Source organism: Meles meles, chromosome 3 (assembly GCF_922984935.1).
Source record: "Meles meles chromosome 3, mMelMel3.1 paternal haplotype, whole genome shotgun sequence".
Lineage (NCBI taxonomy): Eukaryota > Metazoa > Chordata > Mammalia > Carnivora > Mustelidae > Meles > Meles meles.
Window position 1 is genome coordinate 50,615,307 of NC_060068.1, and position 22,176 is coordinate 50,637,482.

General features: G+C 36.5%; 1 protein-coding gene across 1 annotated transcript in view; it reads left to right on the top strand.

The window, feature by feature from the left end:
• Positions 1-22,176, top strand: part of TMEM232 (transmembrane protein 232) — a 278,358-nt gene that overhangs the window by 93,160 nt on the left and 163,022 nt on the right. Inside the window, exon 11 of the mRNA XM_046001143.1 lies at positions 17,955-18,133. Coding sequence (XP_045857099.1) covers positions 17,955-18,133 — 179 coding nt within the window. The remainder of the gene's footprint in view (positions 1-17,954; positions 18,134-22,176) is intronic.

The following is a 22,176-nucleotide window of genomic DNA, read 5'->3' on the forward strand; positions in this document are numbered from 1 at the left end:
ATCTCTTATAACTAAAGAAAGAGTTACTCTTAATAGATGCCAAAATAGAATTGATTAAGCTAAAAACACATGCCTAATTTTTTAAGAAGATAAAGCAAACAGGATTAAGACCAAAAATACAAGGGTACTTTCTTTAATTATTGAGTATTTATCAGAAACAAAAATCAACATCAGAATGAAAAACTAAAAATAATCTCATTTAAGTTAAGTAAAATCCAGGATTTCTACATTAATTGGTGATATTTTACCACATTCTGGATATCCTAGCTGATATAAGACAAAAAGAAAAAAGCAGGTACAATACTGGAAAAGCACTTATGGGTGATCTGAATGTCTACTTTGAATTAGCCAAGAGTATGAAAATAATATTAGCACTAATTAAATAAAATGGCTAGTTATAAGAAACATTACTATCAATAACCTTACTATGTACCAGCAATAACTAAATAGAAAAACAAAACAAAACAAAACCCTGCTTACAATAGCATAAAAACAGCAAAATCCTAAGGAATGTACTCTATGAAGAACAGAATCCATAAAACTTTAAAGACATAAAAGAAGACTTGAAATAAATGAATATAAGCTTTGGTATTATAAAGACATAGATTCTCCCTATATTATCTATGAATTAAATGTAATTCCAGTAGAATAGTCAAAAGAATATAAATTGACAGTTAATTCTATAGATGATCTGGAAGAAATAGTGAAGAAAACTTAGAAAAAGGGCAGTTTCTTGAACATCAAACAACAATTTAGTAAAATAAAATTATTAGTAAAATAATAATTAGTAAAATAATTAGTCTATCTGGACTAATAGATTTTCATAACAGAATGTAAAATATCTATATATCTGTATTTGTATCTATGTATATGGTATCCACCTTTTGCCATTTTTTTAATCTAGAAGATGCACTAGTATATAAGGTACCCTAATTTCATAAGAACAATGTTTGAAAATATTAAGTACTTTTATCATGTGGCCATATAGTAAAGATTATGTTAAAGTATTCCTGTACAATTAGGCCCATTATTTTGTGTATTCAATTAGATTATATTATATACTGGAAACAATAGGAAATCATAAAATCTGGAGATGCAGTCATATTTTACTAGAAATTATGAAGTTCATTGAAAGCAAATAATCTGTATTTTAGGGGCACCTGGGTGGCTCAGTGGGTTAAAGCCTCTGCCTTCAGCTCAGGTCCTGATCCCAGAGTCCTGGGATTGGGCCCCGCATCAAGTTCTCTGCTGCGAGGAGCCTGCTTCCTCCTCTCTCTCTCTGCCTGCCTCTCTGCCTACTTGTGATCTCTGTCTGTCAAATAAATAAATAAGATCTTTAAAAAAATAATCTGTATTTTAGTCACTGAAAATTAACAAGAAAACCATGAAATTAAAAAAAAAAGTGAGTAGGTTGCCGGGGGGAGGCTGGTAGGGAGAGGGTGGTTGGGTTATGGACACTGGGGAGGGTATATGCTGAGTGCTGTGAAGTGTGTAAACCTGGTGATTCACAGACCTGTACCCCTGGGGCTAATAATACATTATATGTTAATTTTTTTAAAAGTGAGTAAATTCTTGAAAAATAAACCACAGTAAAAAGCATATAGAAAAATGATCTTTCAAAAGGAATTTCAGTATCATTCTTATCCATCAGTAAGTATCTTTTTTTTTTTTTAGGATTTTATTTATTCATTTGAGAGAGAGCAGGAGAGAGAGTGAGCATGGGAGGGGTAGACGGAAGAGAGGGAAGCAGGCTCCCTACTGAGCAGGGGGTCTGATGCAAGGCTCCATCCCTGGACCCTGAGATCATGACCTGAGCTGAAGGCAGAAACTTAACTGACTGAGCCACCCTGGTGCCCACTCAGTAAGTATCTTGCTGAATGTTAATACAAAGCCAAACAGGGTGGGAGAGAGATAAAGAGATTCTAATAGGAAGCTGCATTTCAATAAATTTCTTTTTTACTTAATAGGCTGCAAGATGAAAATAAGTACTCATAAGATTTTAATTTTTATTCTCAAACCCCAAAGGATCATCTCCCAAATTAGGTAAATCGTGATTCCAAAATTTGAAAACCCTTCCTTTCTTCCATGATCTGCAAGATTGTCTTTATTGCTAACACTTACTGTTTTAGGACTTGGGGGTCATCAGAGTCACCATACAGCACAATGTCCTAAGTACTATGAAGGACATCTCTAACTCCATTTTTGAAATGATTCCAGTGCTATTTTTTATTTCACTCCACTCTATGACTTTTAACAGACTCCATATTTAGTAATAGTTTGTGTCTCTTCCTTTATTATTCTCACCTCAAAATTTGAAGCTGGTGTCTATTCTTCTCACTCATCCCTCCTTCAAACGCCTTATTGACTGACACATCTAAGAGTAGAAATTTTCTTGTTAGTTTGGTGGGTAATTATCTTCTTAACAAATCTGTTATATGATGCAATTTCTTTAATAGCCCAATGCTTGGACAACACTTGTCTCATCATAATTTCATTCCTTCTTCATCCATCCAATTTTTGCCTTAGACTTGGGTAAACAAATCTCTTAACAAGATGTAAGTTATTTATGGTTTTATTATCTTGCTTAATGAGGAACAGAGAGACTTTTATTGGTTCACAGATGTCATCAAGATTCTGTCTCTTTATGTATTTCTACTCTACTTCTCAGGGATGCTAGATTTCTATTCCTATGCTTGTTATCTCATTACTAAAAGAACTTTTCAGCTCTTGCCTTCAGCAAGGCAAGAAGAAAGAGAAGGCTCTCTCCTAAAGAGTCTATCCACCTTATTATAAAACAAAAGATTTCCCAGAAGCATGCCAAAGACTGTCCTTTGTGTGAAATTGACAGGGCTGGATACCCTGGTCTTCTAGTTACAAGAAAGGCTAGGAAAAATAAATGCCTGATGAAGAGAGGCATTTGTGATGGCCCATGAGAATTTCTTCCCATTATCTGGATACAGAATAGGATTCTATTTTTAGGGAAGGGGCAAGGTATGGCTTGTATGCCAGCAACTGCCTATACTGTTTAAAAATTAGAAAAGATGGGGGTGCCTGTGTGGCTCAGTCAGTTAAGCATCTGCCTTCAGCTCAGGTCATGATCCTGAAGTCCTGGAATCAAGCCTTACATCAGGCTACTCCTCAGCGGGAAATCTGATCCTCCCTCTACCCCTCCCCTACTGTGTGCCCTCTCTCATGCTCTCTCTCAAATAAAATAAAACCTTTTAAATAAAAATTAGAAAAGATGTTAAGTTTATGCCACCAAACATACTAACACAACTTAGTAATGTATTTTATCATGTATAGTGATAGCGTTACCAGTTTGAACAGCCAAAGTTTTTAATCACTTGGAGTTTACCGTTTGATAACGTATCCAATGTTGTATTTAGTTGATATTTATAAAAGTGAAAAATTAGTTTGTGTCACATCATTAGTCAAGTACCGGTAAAACATATTATTTTATTTTCATATGCACCTGGTAATTTTGTGCTACTTTTGTTTTTACTTAAGTATATAGTATACATATTCTTAATAAATATGATGCTCCATTATGTTGATCTAAGATAATTGATAACCCCTGTCCTTGTTATCATTTAAAATTGATGAGTTGCCTTTTTTTGATACTGAATTACTTTAGTTAGATTTGTTTAATACCATACTTTCAACTTCTCTTTTTATAAGTTTACAGTTTTCCCACTGGAGTTCTTTTGCCCTTTTATTCCAAGAAGTTCTTGTTTTCTTGGTTGCTTTTGGGAATAAAATAATGCTCAGCAGCTCAATTATTGTGTTCTTTTGAGAAAGTTATAACATTTGACTTGATCCTAATGGGTCTGAGCCTTAGACTTTGGTAATGATAAATTTAAACCTAGAAATTTATGAGGAGTAACATAAACTCTACTTCTGATTATCTTTGTGGCTTATGACTTACTATTTTGCTAACAAAATCTACCAATAAGATGTGAAGGTTTTTCCTTGTTGTGCTGTTCTGTGTAGCTGTGCTCCATATTTAATAGAATCATTGCTAAGCATCTCTGGCTTTTGGCTCTCTGGGTTCCTTTCATGTCAACAATGCTTTGGATATAGAGTGGATGAACTAAGATTGTGGAATCATAGGAGGCCCTAGACTTTCCTGGTTCCTTGAAGTGAGCTAGATAAATATAAAATCATTCTGAATACCCAAGAAATTGATCTGAGGACTGACAGAACAAAGTGCACATCTAGAAGGAGAGAAGAGGTCATATCATGGAAGGTAGGAGGTGTGAAGATGTGATTGGGGGAGAAGTGGATCACAGGTGCCATGGAGGGGATGGAGTCCTGGTCACAGAAAAAGACAAGACAGATAGAGGAGCATACAGGGGATCACATAAGGAAAACACTTCCCCAAAACCACTGATTGGAAAAATGAGAAGGGCTGATTTTCATGATTAAAAAAAAAAATAACTGTGGGGCTCAAAGACCAGAATTTTAGAGGTCTGTTGTGTGGCAGGTGTGGGGCCTGGTGGGTGCTGAGATTCTCCTGTGGGGAAGGATGACAGGTCAAAGCGGGTGGGAAGATTTGAGAATGTGAGGATCCCCTGGGATGCACTGGGAGAGACGATTCTCTCTTCTTGGAGTGCATCTGAGAGGTGGCATTGCCTCTCTCGGTATAAAGGAGCCCGTGGGCACCATTTCTCTCACCTGCCTCTCAGCATAAACTAACTTCAGTAAGCAACACAGCACCAACAGTGGTGTAAAATGCTTACACCAAGCCCCACACCTCTGCATGTCATAGGTGCAGCTTTTCTAGGACAAGTGTGCTTGAAAACCAGTGCAGTAGACCCCTCCACTGGAAGACTAGCAACTCCCCCTCCCCCACACATGGCACTCCATGTCTGAGCAGAGAGTTCTGCAAAGCTTGAGCTCTAGTAGAAATAGCACCAGGTCTCTTAACAAGCAGACCAGAGCACACCTAGTTAAAACTCACCACATTCTGGGAAAGGTCCAAACATTCTCCACTGCAGGAATGGAAAAACTCTGCAGAGGACTGACTTGGGGTAAGAGAAGCCAAAACATAGCAGCAGAGTGCACATGCCATACACCAGAGAAATTTCCTGAAGCACCAGGCTCTGGAAAAGATCTGACTTCTTCCTCATAAAGCCATTAATCAGGAGCAGGAAACATAACAGGATTTTCTAACACATAGAAAAAGATACAGACCTAGACAAAATGCCAAGACAGAGGAATTCATCCCAAGAAGAGGTCACAGTCAGGAATCTGTCTACTTGAAACACATATACATATGCTTGATCCAGAATTTAAACCAACAACCATAAGGATACTAGTTGGGCTGGAGAAAAGCATAGAAACACACCAGGGTGGTTCTTTAAAAGACATAAGACCTAGTCATGCCTAAATAAAAAATGCTATGACCAAGATGCCAAACCAACTGGTTGTAATGGTGATAAAGGTGGAAGAAGTAGAAGAATGAATAAGTGATATAGAAGATAAAATTATGGAAAATAATGAGGCTGAGAAGAAGAGGGAAAGAAAAATATTGGATCATGAATGTAGACTTAGGGAACTCAGAAATCCATAATAGCATTCATATAATAGGAGTCCCAGAAGAAGAGAAGGAAAAGGGGCAGAAGGAGTATTTGAAGATTATGGCTGAAAACTTCCTTAGTCTGTGGAAAGAAACAGACATCCAAATCCAAGAATTACAGGGAACTCCCATCGAGATCAACAAAAGCTGGCAAACATCAAGACATATCATACTTAAATTTACAAAATGAAGAGATACAGAAAAAATTCTAAAAGCAGCAAGAGAAAAGAAATCCCTAACTTACAAGGGAAGACAAATAAGAATAGCAGCAATCTCTCCAGAGAAACTTGGCAGGCCAGAAGAGAGTAGCATGATTTATTCAACCTGCTGAATGGGAAAAATACACAGCCAAGAATACTTTATCCAGCAAGGCTTCATTCAGAGTAGAAGAAGAAGGAAAGTTTCCAAGACAAAAATACAATAAAAATAATAAAAATAAAGAAACTAAAGGAGTTTGTGACCACTAAACCAACCTTGAAAGAAATATTAATGGGGACTGCTTGAGTGGGAAAGAAAGACCAGATGCAACAAAGACTAGAAATGAACAGAGAAAAATCTCCAGAAACACTGATTTTATAGGCAATACAATGGTACTGAATTCATATCTATCAATAATCACTCTGAATGTAAATATTCCAATAAAAAGACATAAGATATCAGAATGGATTAAAAAAAAAAAAGACCCATATATATGCTGTCTACAAGAGACTCATTCTAGACCTAAAGACACCTTCAGATTGAAAGTGAGGGGATGGAGACCCATTTGTAATGCTAATAAACTTATAAAGAAAGCCAGAGTAGCCATACATATATCAGACAAACTAGATTTTAAACCAAAGACTGTCACAAGAGATGAAGAAGGGCACCATATCATAATAAAGGGTCTATCCAACAAGAAGATCTAAAAATTATAAATATGTATGCCCTGATTTGGGAGCATCCAACATATAAATTAAACATAAAGGCCATATATGAAAGACCCATAGCCAATAACATCCTCAATGGGGGAAAAGAGAACTTTTTCTCTGTGCTCAGAAACAAGACAGGGATGTCCACTCTCACCACTGTTATTCAACTTAGTACTGGAAGTTCTAGCCAAATTATAGAAAGAACCCAAATGTGCAATGACTGTTGAATGGATAAAGAAGATGTAGTGTATATACATAAATACATAATGGAATATTACTCAGCCATCAAAAAGAATGAAATCTTGCCATTTGCAATGATGTGAATGGAGCTACAGTGTATTATACTAAGAGAAATAAGTCAGAGAAAGACAAATATCACATAATTTAACTCATATGGAGAATTTAAGAAACTAAACTGTTGAACATAGGAAAAGAGACAGGCAAACCATAAAACAGACTCTTGACCATAGAGAACAAACTCAGGGTTGCTGGAGGGAGTGAGTGAGAGAATGGGTTAAGTTGGTTTTGAGTATTAAGGAGGACACTTGTGATGAGTACCGGGTGTTATATGAAAGTGATGAATCACAACATTCTACTACTGAAACTAAAGTTACACTATATGTTAACTAACTAGAATTTAAATAAAAACTTAAAAAATAAAAAAAAATAATGTTTTGGATGTAAACAAGTATTGGTATACATTTACATGTGTGTGTGTGTGAGAGAGAGAGAAAGGAAGAGTAAAATTGCATGTGAGTGTATGTAAGTGTATGGAAATATGTCTATACTGGCATTTGATAAAGTTGGAAAGAATGGATTATCAATGATTGTTTTGATAATTATATATATATAGACTTTTTAATTTTAATTTTATTAAGATTTTATTTATTTATTTGACAGAGGGAGAGAGAGATCACAAGTAGGCAGAGAGGCATGCGGCAGGGGGGGAAGCAGGCTCCCTGCTGAGTAGAAAGCCCAATGCAGGGCTCCATCCCAGGACCCTTAGATAACGACCTGAGCTGAAGAGAGAGGCTTACCCCACTGAGCCACCCAGGTGCCCCTACATTTGACTTTTTAAAGGTTGTCTAAGTAGAATGCACCATAATCACACATAATAAATTTTTAAAAATTTTTATTTATTTTTAAAATTTCTTTTCAGTGTTCCAGAATTCATTGTTTATGCAGCACACCCAGTACTCCATGCAATACGTGCCCTCCACAATACCCACCACCAGGCTCACCCAATTTCCCACCCCCTTCCCCTCCAAAACCCTCAGTTAGTTCCTCAGAGTCCACAGTCTCTCATGGTTCTTTTCCCCCTCCAATTTCCCCCAATTAAAACATTTAAAATGACTAGAAGAAAATATAGCACAGTACCTTTAAAAGTCAAGCAGGAAAGGGTCTCGTAAGGAAAAAAGAAAAACCACAGATCATAAAAGACATGATTGGAAGACAACTACAGAAAAAAATGTGCAAGATCTGTGCAGAAAAAAATGAGGAGTTAAAATACAAGTGAAAGTTGAGAAATACTGTATGCATACATATATGAAATAATATAATAATAATAATACATTTATATCTTTTGCATTAGTATTGCTATCCTCAGCTTTCAGTGTGGTTTCAGAACTTGTCAGATAGCCATAAGTTGACCAAGACTAAACCTGAATTTGACCTGCATTTTTCTCCACTAGCCCCCATGTCATTAGTTATGTGTCACAAGTTGGCCTCTAAGTCTATAATTTGGAATTTCAAATAGTTTCCCAAAACCACAAATTTTCTCTGAGAAGAGTCCAGTTTGAAATCACGTGGTCAAATCTCTAGGATGCAATAGGATACTTTCCTCTTTCTTCTTTATATTAGTACTTCAGGTGGGGATGGGTGGGAAGGGGTTACAAATGAATATGTTGCCAGACAACAGGCTCTGAGCCTGGGATGTCAGAGACTGAGGGGAGCTGTGTGAGGACTGCTACACATACTCTTTTTTCCCTTCCGTCTGCTGTAGCCTTTGGCTGAGCTACTGTCGGTACTTTTGGGGATGTGGGAGAGGCAGCGGACAATAGTCTCAGTTCAGAATGTGTGAGAAGAGCTGAAAACTGTATGAGGTGAAAGAAAAAGATTCCCTGTGGTTAAATATTTCTTGGAAAGGAGCTTATTTTGTGATCTAAGACTACTTTATACCCAATAAATATAGGTAAAGCTAACCATTTTCTTCCTTGTCAATACTGCCTCAGCAATCAAAACTTAATCTGTATTGATTGTTGAAATAGGTACTAATGTAGATACAAGACCTAATTTTCTTTCTTTCCTTCCTCCTCCCTTCCTTCCTCTCTCTCTTTCCTTTTCTTCTTCCTTCCTTCCTTCCTCTCTCCTTTCTTTCTTTCTTTCTCTTTCTTTCTTTCTTTCTTTCTTTCTTTCTTTCTTTCTTTCTTTCTTTCAAGACTTTATTTATTCATTTGACAGGGAGATGAGTGAGAGTACAAGCAGAGGGAGAAGCAGGCTCTATGCTGAGCAGGGAGCTCGATATGGGGATTGATCCCAGTACCTTGGGATCATAACCTGAGCTGAAGGCAGATGCTTAACCGACTGAGCCACCCAGGCACCCCAAGACCTAATTTTCTAAGTTTACATGGGAATCTTCATAAAGCAAAAATAACCAGGATAAAGGGATACCATGATTTTTGAAAGTTAAATGTTACAACTCTTTTCGGGAAGTTTTTGCTCTCATTCTAAACTAAAAGATTCCACTATCTAATTCTATTTATTCCCTGTTTTGGTTGCTACTATTCCTTTTGGTTGGGATGGGTTAAAATGACATGCTGGAGTTTTCAGTCAGAAGTTTTTGACCATGTAAAAGTCTTTATTCAAATGAAGGAGCTGAAAATATCCTGGGAACATTACTCACATTTTTGAGGCATAAATACAAAGATATATCATATTTGAGCCAGTGGTCTCAAATCCATCTGTGGCTTAACATAGTGGGAAAAGAAAAAAAAAGCCATGAACTAGAAATAGTGAGATTTTTAAAAATATTAATGATATTAAAGTATATTGCAATATGCAATTTTAGGAATCATTTTTCTTTGTAATAATATACCTTAGTAGAGAAGAAAAAGAATGAGATATGTTGGCTTCTATCTAGATTAATTTAGAAGCAAATGTATAACATTAATGAAAATAACTCAATTAGATACTTGTAACTTCCTTTGCTGTACCAGCCAGAATTATAGTAAGATCCTCCAGAGTGCTTCTGACTTTGTTTGTCATTTAATCTGCTCCAGAAATGAATACTCATACCTTAGGGTCATTTTGCTCGTTACCCCTCACATCTATTAAAAGTAACTTGATAAAATGTTGATGGGTACAGAAATCATTATTCCTTTATTGGATCCAGATACTTCTTACTGTTTTGAGTGAACAGTTAATTTTTTAAAAAAGATTTTATCCATTTATTTGAGACAAAGAGAGAGAGAGAGAGCAAGATTGGGGAGGGGCTGAGAGAGAGGGACAAGCAGACTCCTGCTGAGTGGGAACCCAACATGGAGCCTGATGAAGGCATTAATCCCCAGAACTCGAGATCATGACCTGAGCTAAAGTCAGATGCTTAACCAACTGAGCCACCCAGGTGCCCCAACAGTTATTTTAATTTTTAAAAAGACTTTCTAAGTAACTACTTACAGGAAAGAACAGTAGAAAACAATAGAATCCCCCCCAAAAGGGTGAAGGATGAGAAATTTAGCAAGAAGAGGAGGGAAAACAGCACCAAAATGGCTCAGTTGTAGATGAATGTAATGTGTGCTGAACTAGACTTGGTGTCAGATATTTGGAGTGTCAGATGTTTGGGATGAGTCTCAGCTCAATTTTCATGTTCTAGGTGACGTTCAGAATCTTAGTTTCTTCAAGATTATGGATTTTAAAAGAAATTTTGCACGTAATGAGCTTATAAATGTAAAGTTATCATTCCTTTTTCTTAATTTCCAAAAGAGTCTTTGTTAGTTTTTTTCTTTTTTCTTTGTTTACCCTTAGATTAAAAAAAACTTGTGAGGATTAACTATTTCCATAGAGATAGTCCAAAATAACGGTGATATTGTTTTGTTTAATGAAACTTAAAATATATCCAGAAATTGGAAGTCTGATATTTCTTTAATTTATTTATAAGGTTCACAGTTTGTTCTTGAAAAACAAATAGACAACTTTCTTCTTTGGTTTCCTGTTGTAACTCCAGAAGATAATTATTTTTAATCAACATATTGCTATACTTGACTATGGAAAAAGATATAAAAGTTAAGCAAGGCAAGTTCTACTCAGTTCTTTAATTTTTTTTAAAGATCTTATTTATTTGTCAGAGAGAGAGAGATTGAGAGTGCACATGCAAGGGGAGCAGCAGGCAGAGGGATAAACAGGCTCCCCACTGAGCAAAGAGCCTGATGCAGAACTTAATCCCAGAACCCCGGGATCATGACCTGAGCCGAAGGCAGGTGCTTAAACGCCTGAGCCATCCAGGCATCCCACAGCTCCTTAAATTTTTGTATTCACAGCAGCATTCCACTTGCCATCATGTTTCAGTTAACTGCTCTATGCCAATATAGGAATCAGCTGACTTTTGCTTTTTGCTTTTTGTTTTCTATATTACCTGCAACAAAACTGAGTAAATTAGTAATACTTTTGTTCTCTTCAGTTTATTCTGTTAGGTGTTTGTTTAATATGTGTATGATCATATATGATGATATATAAAAATAACTATCCACATTTAATATGTATATAGATATAGAAAATTATCACTATAGTATAATATTCTGAAAATAAGGAGTACAATAGAATTTCTATTTATTCTACTAATTATCCAAAATATACCCCCCCTACATCTCTGTTGTTATCTCTTATGAAGTTCAAGGGTCCCTAAGACTACTCTCAGTTCTGAAATCACCTAGGACTCTGAGCATCCTCAGGCTTACTAATTTGTTAGTAGAGCTAACAGAACTCAGCAAGGCTGTTTTACTCATGGTTATGGTTTTTTGTAATAAAAGGATAAAGATTAAAATTAACCAAGAAAAATTACATAAGGCAGAGTTCAGGAAAGTTGTACAGAACTGTCCATTGTCCTTTCCCAGGAGTTGTGCAGAGAGCATTTAATTCTCCTAGCAATGATGTATGACAATTTGCATAGAGTATTGTCAACTATGGAAAGTCACCAAGATTTGGTATTCAGAATTTTCATTGGGGCTCAGTCACATACACATGCTGATCTCAGTCTCTGGTCCTTCCAGAGGCCAAATTGGTACCATGGCCTAAGGCTACCATGTAAGCAAAGACATTTTTATCAGACAGGAAATTCTAATGCCTAGGAGTCACCTCCCAGAAGGCAAGGGCAAAGGCCAGCCCTCTCTCTGAACATTGTTAATTCTTTACTGTACAACTGTACAACTGTACAGTGTATCATCACTTTGCTTCTAGACGACTACAAAAACTGAAAGTCTCCCTGTTTCCCTTATACTCCCTAGAATCTTTTCTATCAAGAAACCAAAAATATTTTTAAAACATAAGCAGATCAGTTCCCCTCCTTGTTTAAAATGCTCTGTTAACTTTTTATTATACTAGGAATAAATTCCAAACTCCTTTCCATGGCCTACAAATTCACCATAGTAATTCAGAATGGGCCTCTGCATTCACAGATGCTACAATCCCCCAGCTTCTTGGATGGTTAACTTTTTAAAAATCCATCATATCTTATCTTTTTTTTTAAATATTTCATTGATTTATTTGACAGAGAGATCACAAGTAGGCAGAGAGAGAAGGGGAAGCAGGCTCCCCACAGAGCATAGAGCCTGATGCGGGGCTCGATCCAGGACCCTGAGACCATGACCTGAGCTGAAAATAGAGGCTTAACCCACTGAGCCACCGAGGCACCCCCATCATATCTTCTTGAATACTATGTATTCATGGGGATCTTTTTTCTCCAGTCATTGTTGAACACATTACTACCTCCTGTCATTTTCTTGACACTCATTATGAGCAGATACTGTTCTGTTTACCTTTTTAGACCTTTTTAGTATCTGTCTTTCTCTACTAAAACTAAGTGTCCTGAGAGCAGTAACACTGTCTTTTTTCTTTGGCACATTAGAACAGCCATTGGCACATAGCATTGACCCAGTAAATATTTGTTAAATGCCTGGCGTGCTGACTGGTTCTTGTCCATTGGTTTCTTGGCATTGATCTAGTTCCTTTCCTTTAAGTGGCATTTCACAAAGATCATGTCTTAAACTACATCTTATAGTCAGGTTACATTTTAGTGATACATTTGATTCTGCCAAATTACATTTGTCAAAACTGTAAAGGCTGCATTCATTTATACTCATTCATATGAGTAGAAATACTCATATTACACATTCAGTGAATTTGTGAAATCTAAATATCTAGACTGGCAATTAAAGGCTTCCATGGAGTTCAAACACTAAAATAAAACATTGCTAGAAAGAAAGGATCATGATACGGGGTTTCAAACAGCATAGTTTCTTAATAAATTTTCAAAATTTATTAAGAATTTTGTTTTGGTTCAGTTTTATTATTTCCTAGGATACTGTCTGCTTTGCAGACACATTTTCTCTCAGTATATTTAAAGTAACATCTTTGATAGTGCCATAGGGTCACTCAAAGCAGAACAAAAGAGTGCCTTATTCTTCAGCTTAATCCCTGGATGAAGAGTTTCATAGCAGGTATGCTTCTTAGAAAATGTCTAGACATGCATATTACACTTCATTCTGCCTTTTATGACAATTGTAACACATCCCATCTGTCTTTATAAGTTTTTTTTCCATTAACTGTCAGTCAATTGGATGCAATAGATTTTCCCTACAAGTATTATTTGTAAGCAATATTTCACTGTAATCAATAGGTGAACAGCTCACTTTAAAAATTATCAACAGCATTTTAAAAGTTTGGTGAGTTTGAGAACTCGGTTACCGGAATATATTTTCTGGACTAATCACTGGTCTTGTAGATTCTAAAAACAAACCATATTCAATTCAATGATTTGACTATTATAGACTTATAAAATATTTATTCCTCAGTAACTAATAATTTAAAATATATGAAGATGGCTTATATGTGCTTTAATCAATCCTTCTTATTAATGTAAAGAGTTTGGGACTCTATAAACCAATACATAAGTGTGTTAAAATTCACAGTGTATTTTATTTATCTTATTGTTATTCAAAGCTGCTTTTTAAAAATTTTTGAGGTTCATAATTCCAGAATTATTAATTTAAATCTCATAGTTGTTTTGTTGCTCATATTAAGTTCAAGCCTTATTTTTCTTTTTTAAAATTTTTTAATTTTTTTTAACATATAATGTATTATTAGCCCCAGGGGTACAGGTATGTGAATCACCAGGTTCACACACTTCACAGCACTCACCATAGTACATACCTTCCCCAATGTCCATAACCCAACCACCCTCTCCCTACCTCCTACCCCCGGCAACCCTCAGTTTGTTTTACGAGATTAAGAGTCTCTTATGGTTTGTCTCCCTCCCAATCCCATCTTGTTTTTTTTCCTTCCCTATCCCCAAACCCCCCACTTTGCCTCTCAACTTTCTCATATCAGGGAGATCATATGATAATTGTCTTTATCTGATTGACTTATTTTGCTCAGCATAATACCCTCTAGTTCCATCCATGTCATCACAAATGGCAAGATTTCATTTCTTTTATAAGCCTAATTTTTCTGATAGAGTCACACATCCATAATCTCATTCTGCAGTTTACTTAAATTTTAGCTATAGTTTTATAACAAATTATAGGCCTCTGAAAATTAGATACTCCTACCCCCAACCATGCCACATTTTCCAAGTATTATTTTATTTCCTTTCTCCCCTAATTGATTCCTCTACAATAATGTCTTTTCTGCAAGTGATTTCATTATTGTTTCAAGTTCCTTAGCTTAAAAAAATGTACTATTCCTTTCCACTTCATGCTTTCCTCCTCCATAGCTAAATAGTATTATTAGATCTTCCCCACAATATCTTTTTTTTTTTAATATTTTATTTATTTGACAGAGAGAAATCACAACTAGGCAGAGAGGCAGGCAGAGAGAGAGGAGGAAGCAGGCTCCATGCGGAGCAGAGAGCCTGATGCGGGGCTCGATCCCAGGACTCTGGGATCATGACCTGAGCCGAAGGCAGAGGCTTTAACCCACTGAGCCACCCAGGCGCCCCTTCCCCACAATATCTTGTTTGGCCTTTACTCTCCAAGCTTCTACTGCTCATCACAGTAAAGACCTAGTTTACCTCATAAAATTCCCGCATTGGTTTCCCAGTTTGTTGTTTGGATAGACATAACATTTCATTGAACATGTAGGACACTACTCTTTTGCTCAAATATCTACCACTTAATCTGACCCCATTTATCTTTAGTTATTTATTTACCTTATCCATTTTTTAAAAAGTAGGTTATATGCCCAACTTGGGGCTCTAATTCACAACCCTGAGACAAGAGTTTCATACTCTACCACTGGTCCATCCAAGAGCCCCAACAAGTTTTTTTTTTTTTTTTTAAAGTAAACTCTATGCCCATCATGGGGCTTGAATTCACAACCCCAAGATCAAGAATTGCATGCTCCACCAACTGAGCCAGCCAGGTACCCCTTATCCATTTCTAATATGAACTCTTTACCTCAGGCCAGTTTAAGATCCTCACTATCATCCTCTGCCTTCTCTCTTCTTACAGCTATCTCTCTACTGGGAGTCAGTAGGTCCGTTGCCAAAGGAATGCGTAGGCACAATTTCTGTCACATGTCCCAGAGCAGATGGGACCACCTCCAGGAACATGGTTGAGCAGGACAGAAACCTGGTTATGAAACCATCTCTGCATCTACAGATATTAGGCCTGTTAGCTGGGGTGCAAGTGGATGTCACTTCCCTGAGCACACTCCTACCAGGTCCATGGGTGGGTTCCTGGGTGGGAAGAGGCACCTCTGGTCCACAGGAGAGTGAGGCTGCAGTCAGATCACAGAGCTGTTTCAGGGCCCACAGACAGTGGGCCTGTTACTGGGGGCACCAACAGACATGGTTCCTCCTGGGTCCTTTAGTGGATAAGACTGTGGATAAATAGGGCTGGAGCTGAGTTCACAGTAGGTCCACGGCTGGCATCACATATGTGCCAACAGGTGCGCCCCTTGGGTGTGGTACTGCCTGCTCACTCTTGGGTTCCACTGGTGTTTTACAACCTCTTACCTGGATCTAAGATCCTGAAAAAGGTACTTTTGTTTATGGATGACTGCCAAATTGTTGTTTCTATGAGGGAATGAGGGCTGGGGACTTCCTATTCTATCATCTTGCTTACATCACTTCATACATAAAATTTCAAATACTGCATCACGCTAATTTTAACCTGCAAAATTTTTGTGGAGGAAAATTACATTTTCAAAAGAATTGGCTGCTTAACTGTAGCCTTGTATTTGCAATACAAATGATGAAAGATGCTTAAGTTTGGAAGCGGATATTTGCCATCCTCCTCCCACTTCTAAGATGTGCACATACTTTCACTTCTGCCTCTTTCTACCTTCTAGTCTCTTCCTTTCTTATGAATGGAATAAAAGGAAGGAAAAGCACTTATCTGAATTGGAAAGGCTATGCTGCATGGAATAAGATGACTCACCTTCACCTGGCTAGGTCACTCATCAGCTGTGTAATGCTAGGGGACTTTGAACCATGTTGAAGGTCATATGTTCTAGCTATTATGCTAAGTATAATATGGTCTTCATAGCAGGATTGTAGTGAGGACTAGAATAAGAGCACATAGTAGTCACATAGTAGTAGGGATGCCCAAGCTTTCCAGTTATAATAATAATTATTGTTATTACTAGTGTGGATTATAAAAATCTGTATTAGGAAATATTAAGGATTTTGACTTTTTCATATTGTACTTACTTCATATGGTACGTCCTTACTCAAGACGAGCACTGATGACTTCCAGTGTCATGCAGACTATCATCAGGATTTAGGGGACGGTACAATACAGAATTTAACTGATTCCGAAACCCTTCTATTTCCCTTCCTGAATCTTCTCTTCCTTTTGTTTTTTTTTTTTTTATCTGCTTCACATATACTTGTTATTCTTATGTTGCTCTTTGGCTAACTTTAGTTCATATACCCTTTGAAACTTGCTGTATTATTTTATTCTCCAAATTTATCCCACCACTACCTAAATTAGAATTCTCTTTTCCTGGGGGTGCCTGCGTGGTTCAGTTGGTTAAGTGACTGCCTTTGGCTCAGGTCATGATCCCAGGGTCCTGGGATGGAGCCCTGTATCAGGTACCCTGCTCAGTGGGGAATCTGTTTCTCTCTCTCCTTTTCACCACCTTTCCCTGACTTGGTCTCTCATTCTGTCTCCCTCAAATAAATAAAATCTTTTTTAAAGATTTAATTAATTTATTTGACAGAGAGAGAGAGACAGTGAGAGAGGGAACACAAACAGGTGGAGTGGGGGAAGGAGAAGTAGGCTTCCTGCCGAGCAGGGAGCCCAATGCTGGGTTCGATCCGAGGACCCTGGGATCATGACCTGAGCTGAAGGTAGCCACTTAACGACTGAGCTACCCAGGTGCCCCAAATAAATAAAATCTTAAAAAAAAAATTCTCTTCTCCTGAATAGTATTGCATAGCAATATACCACCTAGGTAAGAAGTAAGAAATAATTAAGATAAAGAGTAAAGAGAGACGTCTTCCTCCTTTCTGTATGGGAGAAGTATATTTTAGAAGTGGACCTTGATAATTTATATAAATTACTAATTGTAATACATCTTAGAAGGAGTGTCTTAGACTTTAAAAAATCTCTTCTGGATCCATTGTTCCCTTTCCTCTATTTTAGTTGATTTATGTCTCTACTATTTAAAAAATCTTCCAGCCTTTAATTATATCAGCAATTATGTCTGCTTTTCACATTATTTTCAAGGCTTTCTCTTGGTTCAAATGCCATGTTTCATTGAGCTTGGTCATTTTTATAAAAGGCAGTGATTTTTCTCGTGTTCTTTAGCTCATTATAAAAATTCACCATGGTGGTCTAAGTGTCCCTATTGCCTTGAACAAATGCCTCTTTCCTTGAATCCCAAAGGTTTTTTTTTTTTTTTTTAATTCATAGTTTCTGGCTTACCTGTCCAACTTTAAATTTATGAGGAATGATATTAGTTAGGTGCAGATCTTTTCTTATGGCTGGAAATTGTTAAATAATCTATGATCTTTTAAAATTAAAGGAGTAAGAGCTGTGAAGAGTAAAACAAATTCCAAAGCTCAGAATTTCAGGCTTTAAAATATTAGCAAAATCATTTACGCTGAAAAAAAAATAAATAAATAAAAAGGGTAAAATAAAAAAAAAATACAAAAAAAAATTAGCAAAATCAAGTTTTTTCTTTTTCACAAAACTGTGTTTTTTTAAGATGAACAAAACAATGTATTCCCAAAGAATATACTTTTTCAACAGGTGATCAAGTGACGTGGATTGGATACTATGGCTTAATATATAACCTGGTGAAAATGTTATGGGAACTTCGGGGAGATGATGAGCAGGATGGATTTAGAAACAAAATATGGCAAATATTACAGAAAACAAAGGATCATGAGAAAGATGGGCGAATCCATAATGGCATATATATAGCTCAGGTAAGATAAAGGCCAAGGCAATAAATTGGTACTTATATTATCAGGAAGTGTTTGTCCTTTCTCTACAAGGAGAAGAGAATGTCCATATTCAGTATCAGTGACTCAGCTAAGAACACTGTTTTTAAAATTTAATACTGATCTCTGTTTAGTTAAAGATAAGAGGGTTGGCAATCTTCTGACTAAGAAGCTTGAAGAGAGGAGGTGATTTTGGGGAAGAATAACCATTTTGCTTTGGGTTTGTGCCCAAGAGACCTTTTAAATATGCTAACCACACATTCTAGTTTGCCCAGGTTAGCCTGGGTCTATGCCTAAATTTTCCAAGTTTCTTATTAGTAGTGAATTAATTCACTCTCAAAAGTGTCTCAGTTTGGATGGTAAATTATTTAGTTATCTTGCTTGTAAGTTTTTCCTTCCAGCATTCATTAATACACATCACAAATTCACTAACACTGCTCTTTTTCTTTAAAGTTAAATATGTATTTTACAAGTTCTTGGTTTTTCTTGTTCTAGTTGAATGACTATATATATTTTTTTCTTCACTTTCAAAGAAAATCATTATGACATTAGCTATCCATTCTTCATGAAATGCAAATGTGATTTTCCAGAATGCTTTATCTATATGGTATCCTGTGATATTTTTAAACTCCCACCATTTATTTTTCTTTTCTATGTCTTATTTTGAGCTAGGTTAATTTGTTTGTTACCCTAAAGCACACTTTTTTCCTGTCACTGAAGTTTCTGTTTTTTTCTTGCTTTCACATGTGCAATTATCCTAAAACTTTTAATATCCTGTTTTCTAATAATAATTAGGAATGTGAATTCATGTTAACAAGTAAGAAGAGCAAATAATGAATTAACTCTGCCTAATGGGTTGTCAAAGCATGTTGGGGGGGCATCACTGCAACACAGAATACCTACACTCCAGATTCTTAGTAGGAAACAGAACCTTAAACTCCTTGTTTTTCTTTTTTCTCTTTTTTTAAACAATTTTTTTTAGATTTAATTTACTTAGAGAGAGAGAGTGAGAGAGAGAGCATGAGAGGGGAGAAGGTCAGAGGGAGAAGCAGACTCCCCATGGAGCTGGGAGCCTGATGTGGGTCTAGATCCTAGGACTCCAGGATCATGACCTGAGCCGAAGGCAGTTGCTCATCCTAGCCACCCAGGTGCCTCTTATTTTTCAAAAATAAATCTGACTTGGAGTAAAAATCTTTATGGAGGACTATCTAAAAACATGCATTCCTTTTCTCTAGACTTCTAATTTTTTTTTATAGAGAAGACAATCAAGAGCTGTCCACTTGAACTACATTGGTTTAGATTGCATGGGCTTGCTTTTATGCAACCATGCTTCAGTTTTATTCTTAGTTATGGACAGAACATAGAAAGAAAAAGAAAACAATAATTACTTTTGTATCTATTACAATGATGACCACTATATCACCCAGTATCCTCTTTGTTAGTATTTAGTTTCATGTGCTCTCTGAACCTTATTATTATTTTATATAAGCTGCTCCATAAACTTTTTAAAAAATGAGAGTCAAATTTTGGCTAGTTTCTAAAAAGAAATAAGAGGACAATATGACTTCATCTCACTCAGTCTTATTATTTTCTCTTTATTTTTTCATTTTTTATGAATTCTCAATTATTCATATTATTCTCTGGTTTTGCATCTTTTTTTATATGCCACTTCACATCTCAAATGGATTGTATACTGTCAACAAATAAATAAGGCCACTCAAATTTGTCACTTCTCTCATTAGAATCCTATTCATGTGCCTGTTTTCAGGGCCAATCCTTTGGTATAGGATAATCTTTCTTCAAAATTTTAGTAAATATCTATAGATAATTATATTTGAAATTCATAAGTCAGTTAATCAGACATAGCAAATATTTTTTAGTTGCTAGGTCCAAGGAAAGACCTATTACTGAAGCAGTCAGCTCTGAGAATAAAGGAATAAACAAAAGTGTAACAAGATGTGCTAGTTTTTTTTTTTTAATGCTTAGTGAGAAGACTTCTAAAGGATGCTCTCATTCATTTTAAATAGTAATGTGTGGGAAGGCAAGTTTTCCTCAGAGAAAAATCTAAACTATAAATTTATTTTTTTTAAGATTTTTTTATTGATTTATATGAGAGAGAGAGAGAACGTGTGTGCAGAGGAGAGGGAGGAGTGGCAGAGAGAGAGGGAGAAGCAGGCTCCTTGCTGAGCAGGGAGACCGCCATGGTGCTAGATCCCAGGACTCTGGGATCGTGACTTGAGCCAAAGGCAGATGCTTACCAACTGAGCCATCCAGGTGCCCCTAAACTAGAAATGTCTAAAGGCAGTTATATTAAGTTAGATACAGTACTTATTTAATATAAGAAATACTTATTTGCATTAGATAGATGAACTAAAATATACAATTCACTCTAGATCTATATTACCTAAAAGTTAGATAGAGATAGAGAGATTTGGATTATTAAAGGAATAAAATATGTGATTTATGGATAAAAATGATAGAATGCCTAGCTCATGACTTTGAAATATTACTTAAATTAGCTTAAATTCCTTTATTTAAGATTAAGATACTACAAGTATATACACTAAGAAATTATATAAAAATTTTCATCAAATTCAGTAGAAAATATGAAACAAATATGTGCACATTGAGTCCTTAATCTATTTTGCCATGCTGAAGTCTATGGAAAACACAAAGAAATCCCCAAAATGTCCTTTACACAGTAATCTTTAGTGTCTCATTCAAAAGACAGAAGATTCAGAAGATGGAATATTATAGGGGACCCTGGGTGGCTCAGTCAGTTAAGTGTCTGCCTTCAGCACAGGTCATGATCTCAGCGTCCTGGGATGGAGTCCTGTGTGGTCAGGCTCCCTACTCAGTGGTCCCTCTCCTTCCATCCTCCATCCCCCATCTACCTGCCGTTTCCATGCATCATGCATGTGCTCTCTCTTGCATTCAAATAAAATCTTTTTTTAAAAAAAGAAGATGGAATATTATCTATATGGCTAGTCCCATCAAAGTTCATGGAACACAGTGGGAGTTCAGGTAAATATTTGGTCTCTAACTTTTTCCTTATATTAATGAGGAATACATTGTTGTCATCTTTAAGTAGTACTTGAGCTGGAAACTTAATGATGAGTTATGCTAAATGACTCAAGGGAGCATGGTCAAGGAGTGTGTCTCTTAGATAAGGAAATGTGAGCTGAGCAGAAATAAGAACCTGTGTAAGTCACATAGATCAATGGAACAGAATAGAGAGCCCAGAAATAGACCCTCAACTCTATGGTCAACTAATCTTCGACAAAGCAGGAAAGAATGTCCAATGGAAAAAAGACAGCCTCTTCAATAAATGGTGCTGGGAAAATTGGACAGCCACATGCAGAAAAATGAAATTGGACCACTTTCTTACACCACACATGAAAATAGACTCAAAATGGATGAAGGACCTCAATGTGAGAAAGGAATCCATCAAAATCCTTGAGGAGAACACAGGCAGCAACCTCTTCAACCTCAGCCGCAGCAACATCTTCCTAGGAACATCGCCAAAGGCAAGGGAAGCAAAGGCAAAAATGAACTCTTGGGATTTCATCAAGATCAAAAGCTTTTGCACAGCAAAGGAAACAGTTAACAAAACCAAAAGACAACTGACAGAATTGGAGAAGATATTTGCAAACGACGTATCAGATAAAGGGCTAGTGTCCAAAATCTATAAGGAACTTAGCAAACTCAACACCCAAAGAACAAACAATCCAATCAAGAAATGGGCAGAGGACATGAACAGACATTTCTGCAAAGAAGACATCCAGATGGCCAACAGACACATGAAAAAGTGCTCCACATCACTCGGCATCAGGAAAATACAAATCAAACCACAATGAGATATCACCTCACACCAGTCAGAATGGCTAAGATTAACAAGTCAGGAAACGACAGATGCTGGCGAGGATGTGAAGAAAGGGGAACCCTGCTACACTGTTGGTGGGAATGCAAGCTGGTGCAACCACTCTGGAAAACAGCATGGAGGTTCCTCAAAATGTTGAAAATAGAAC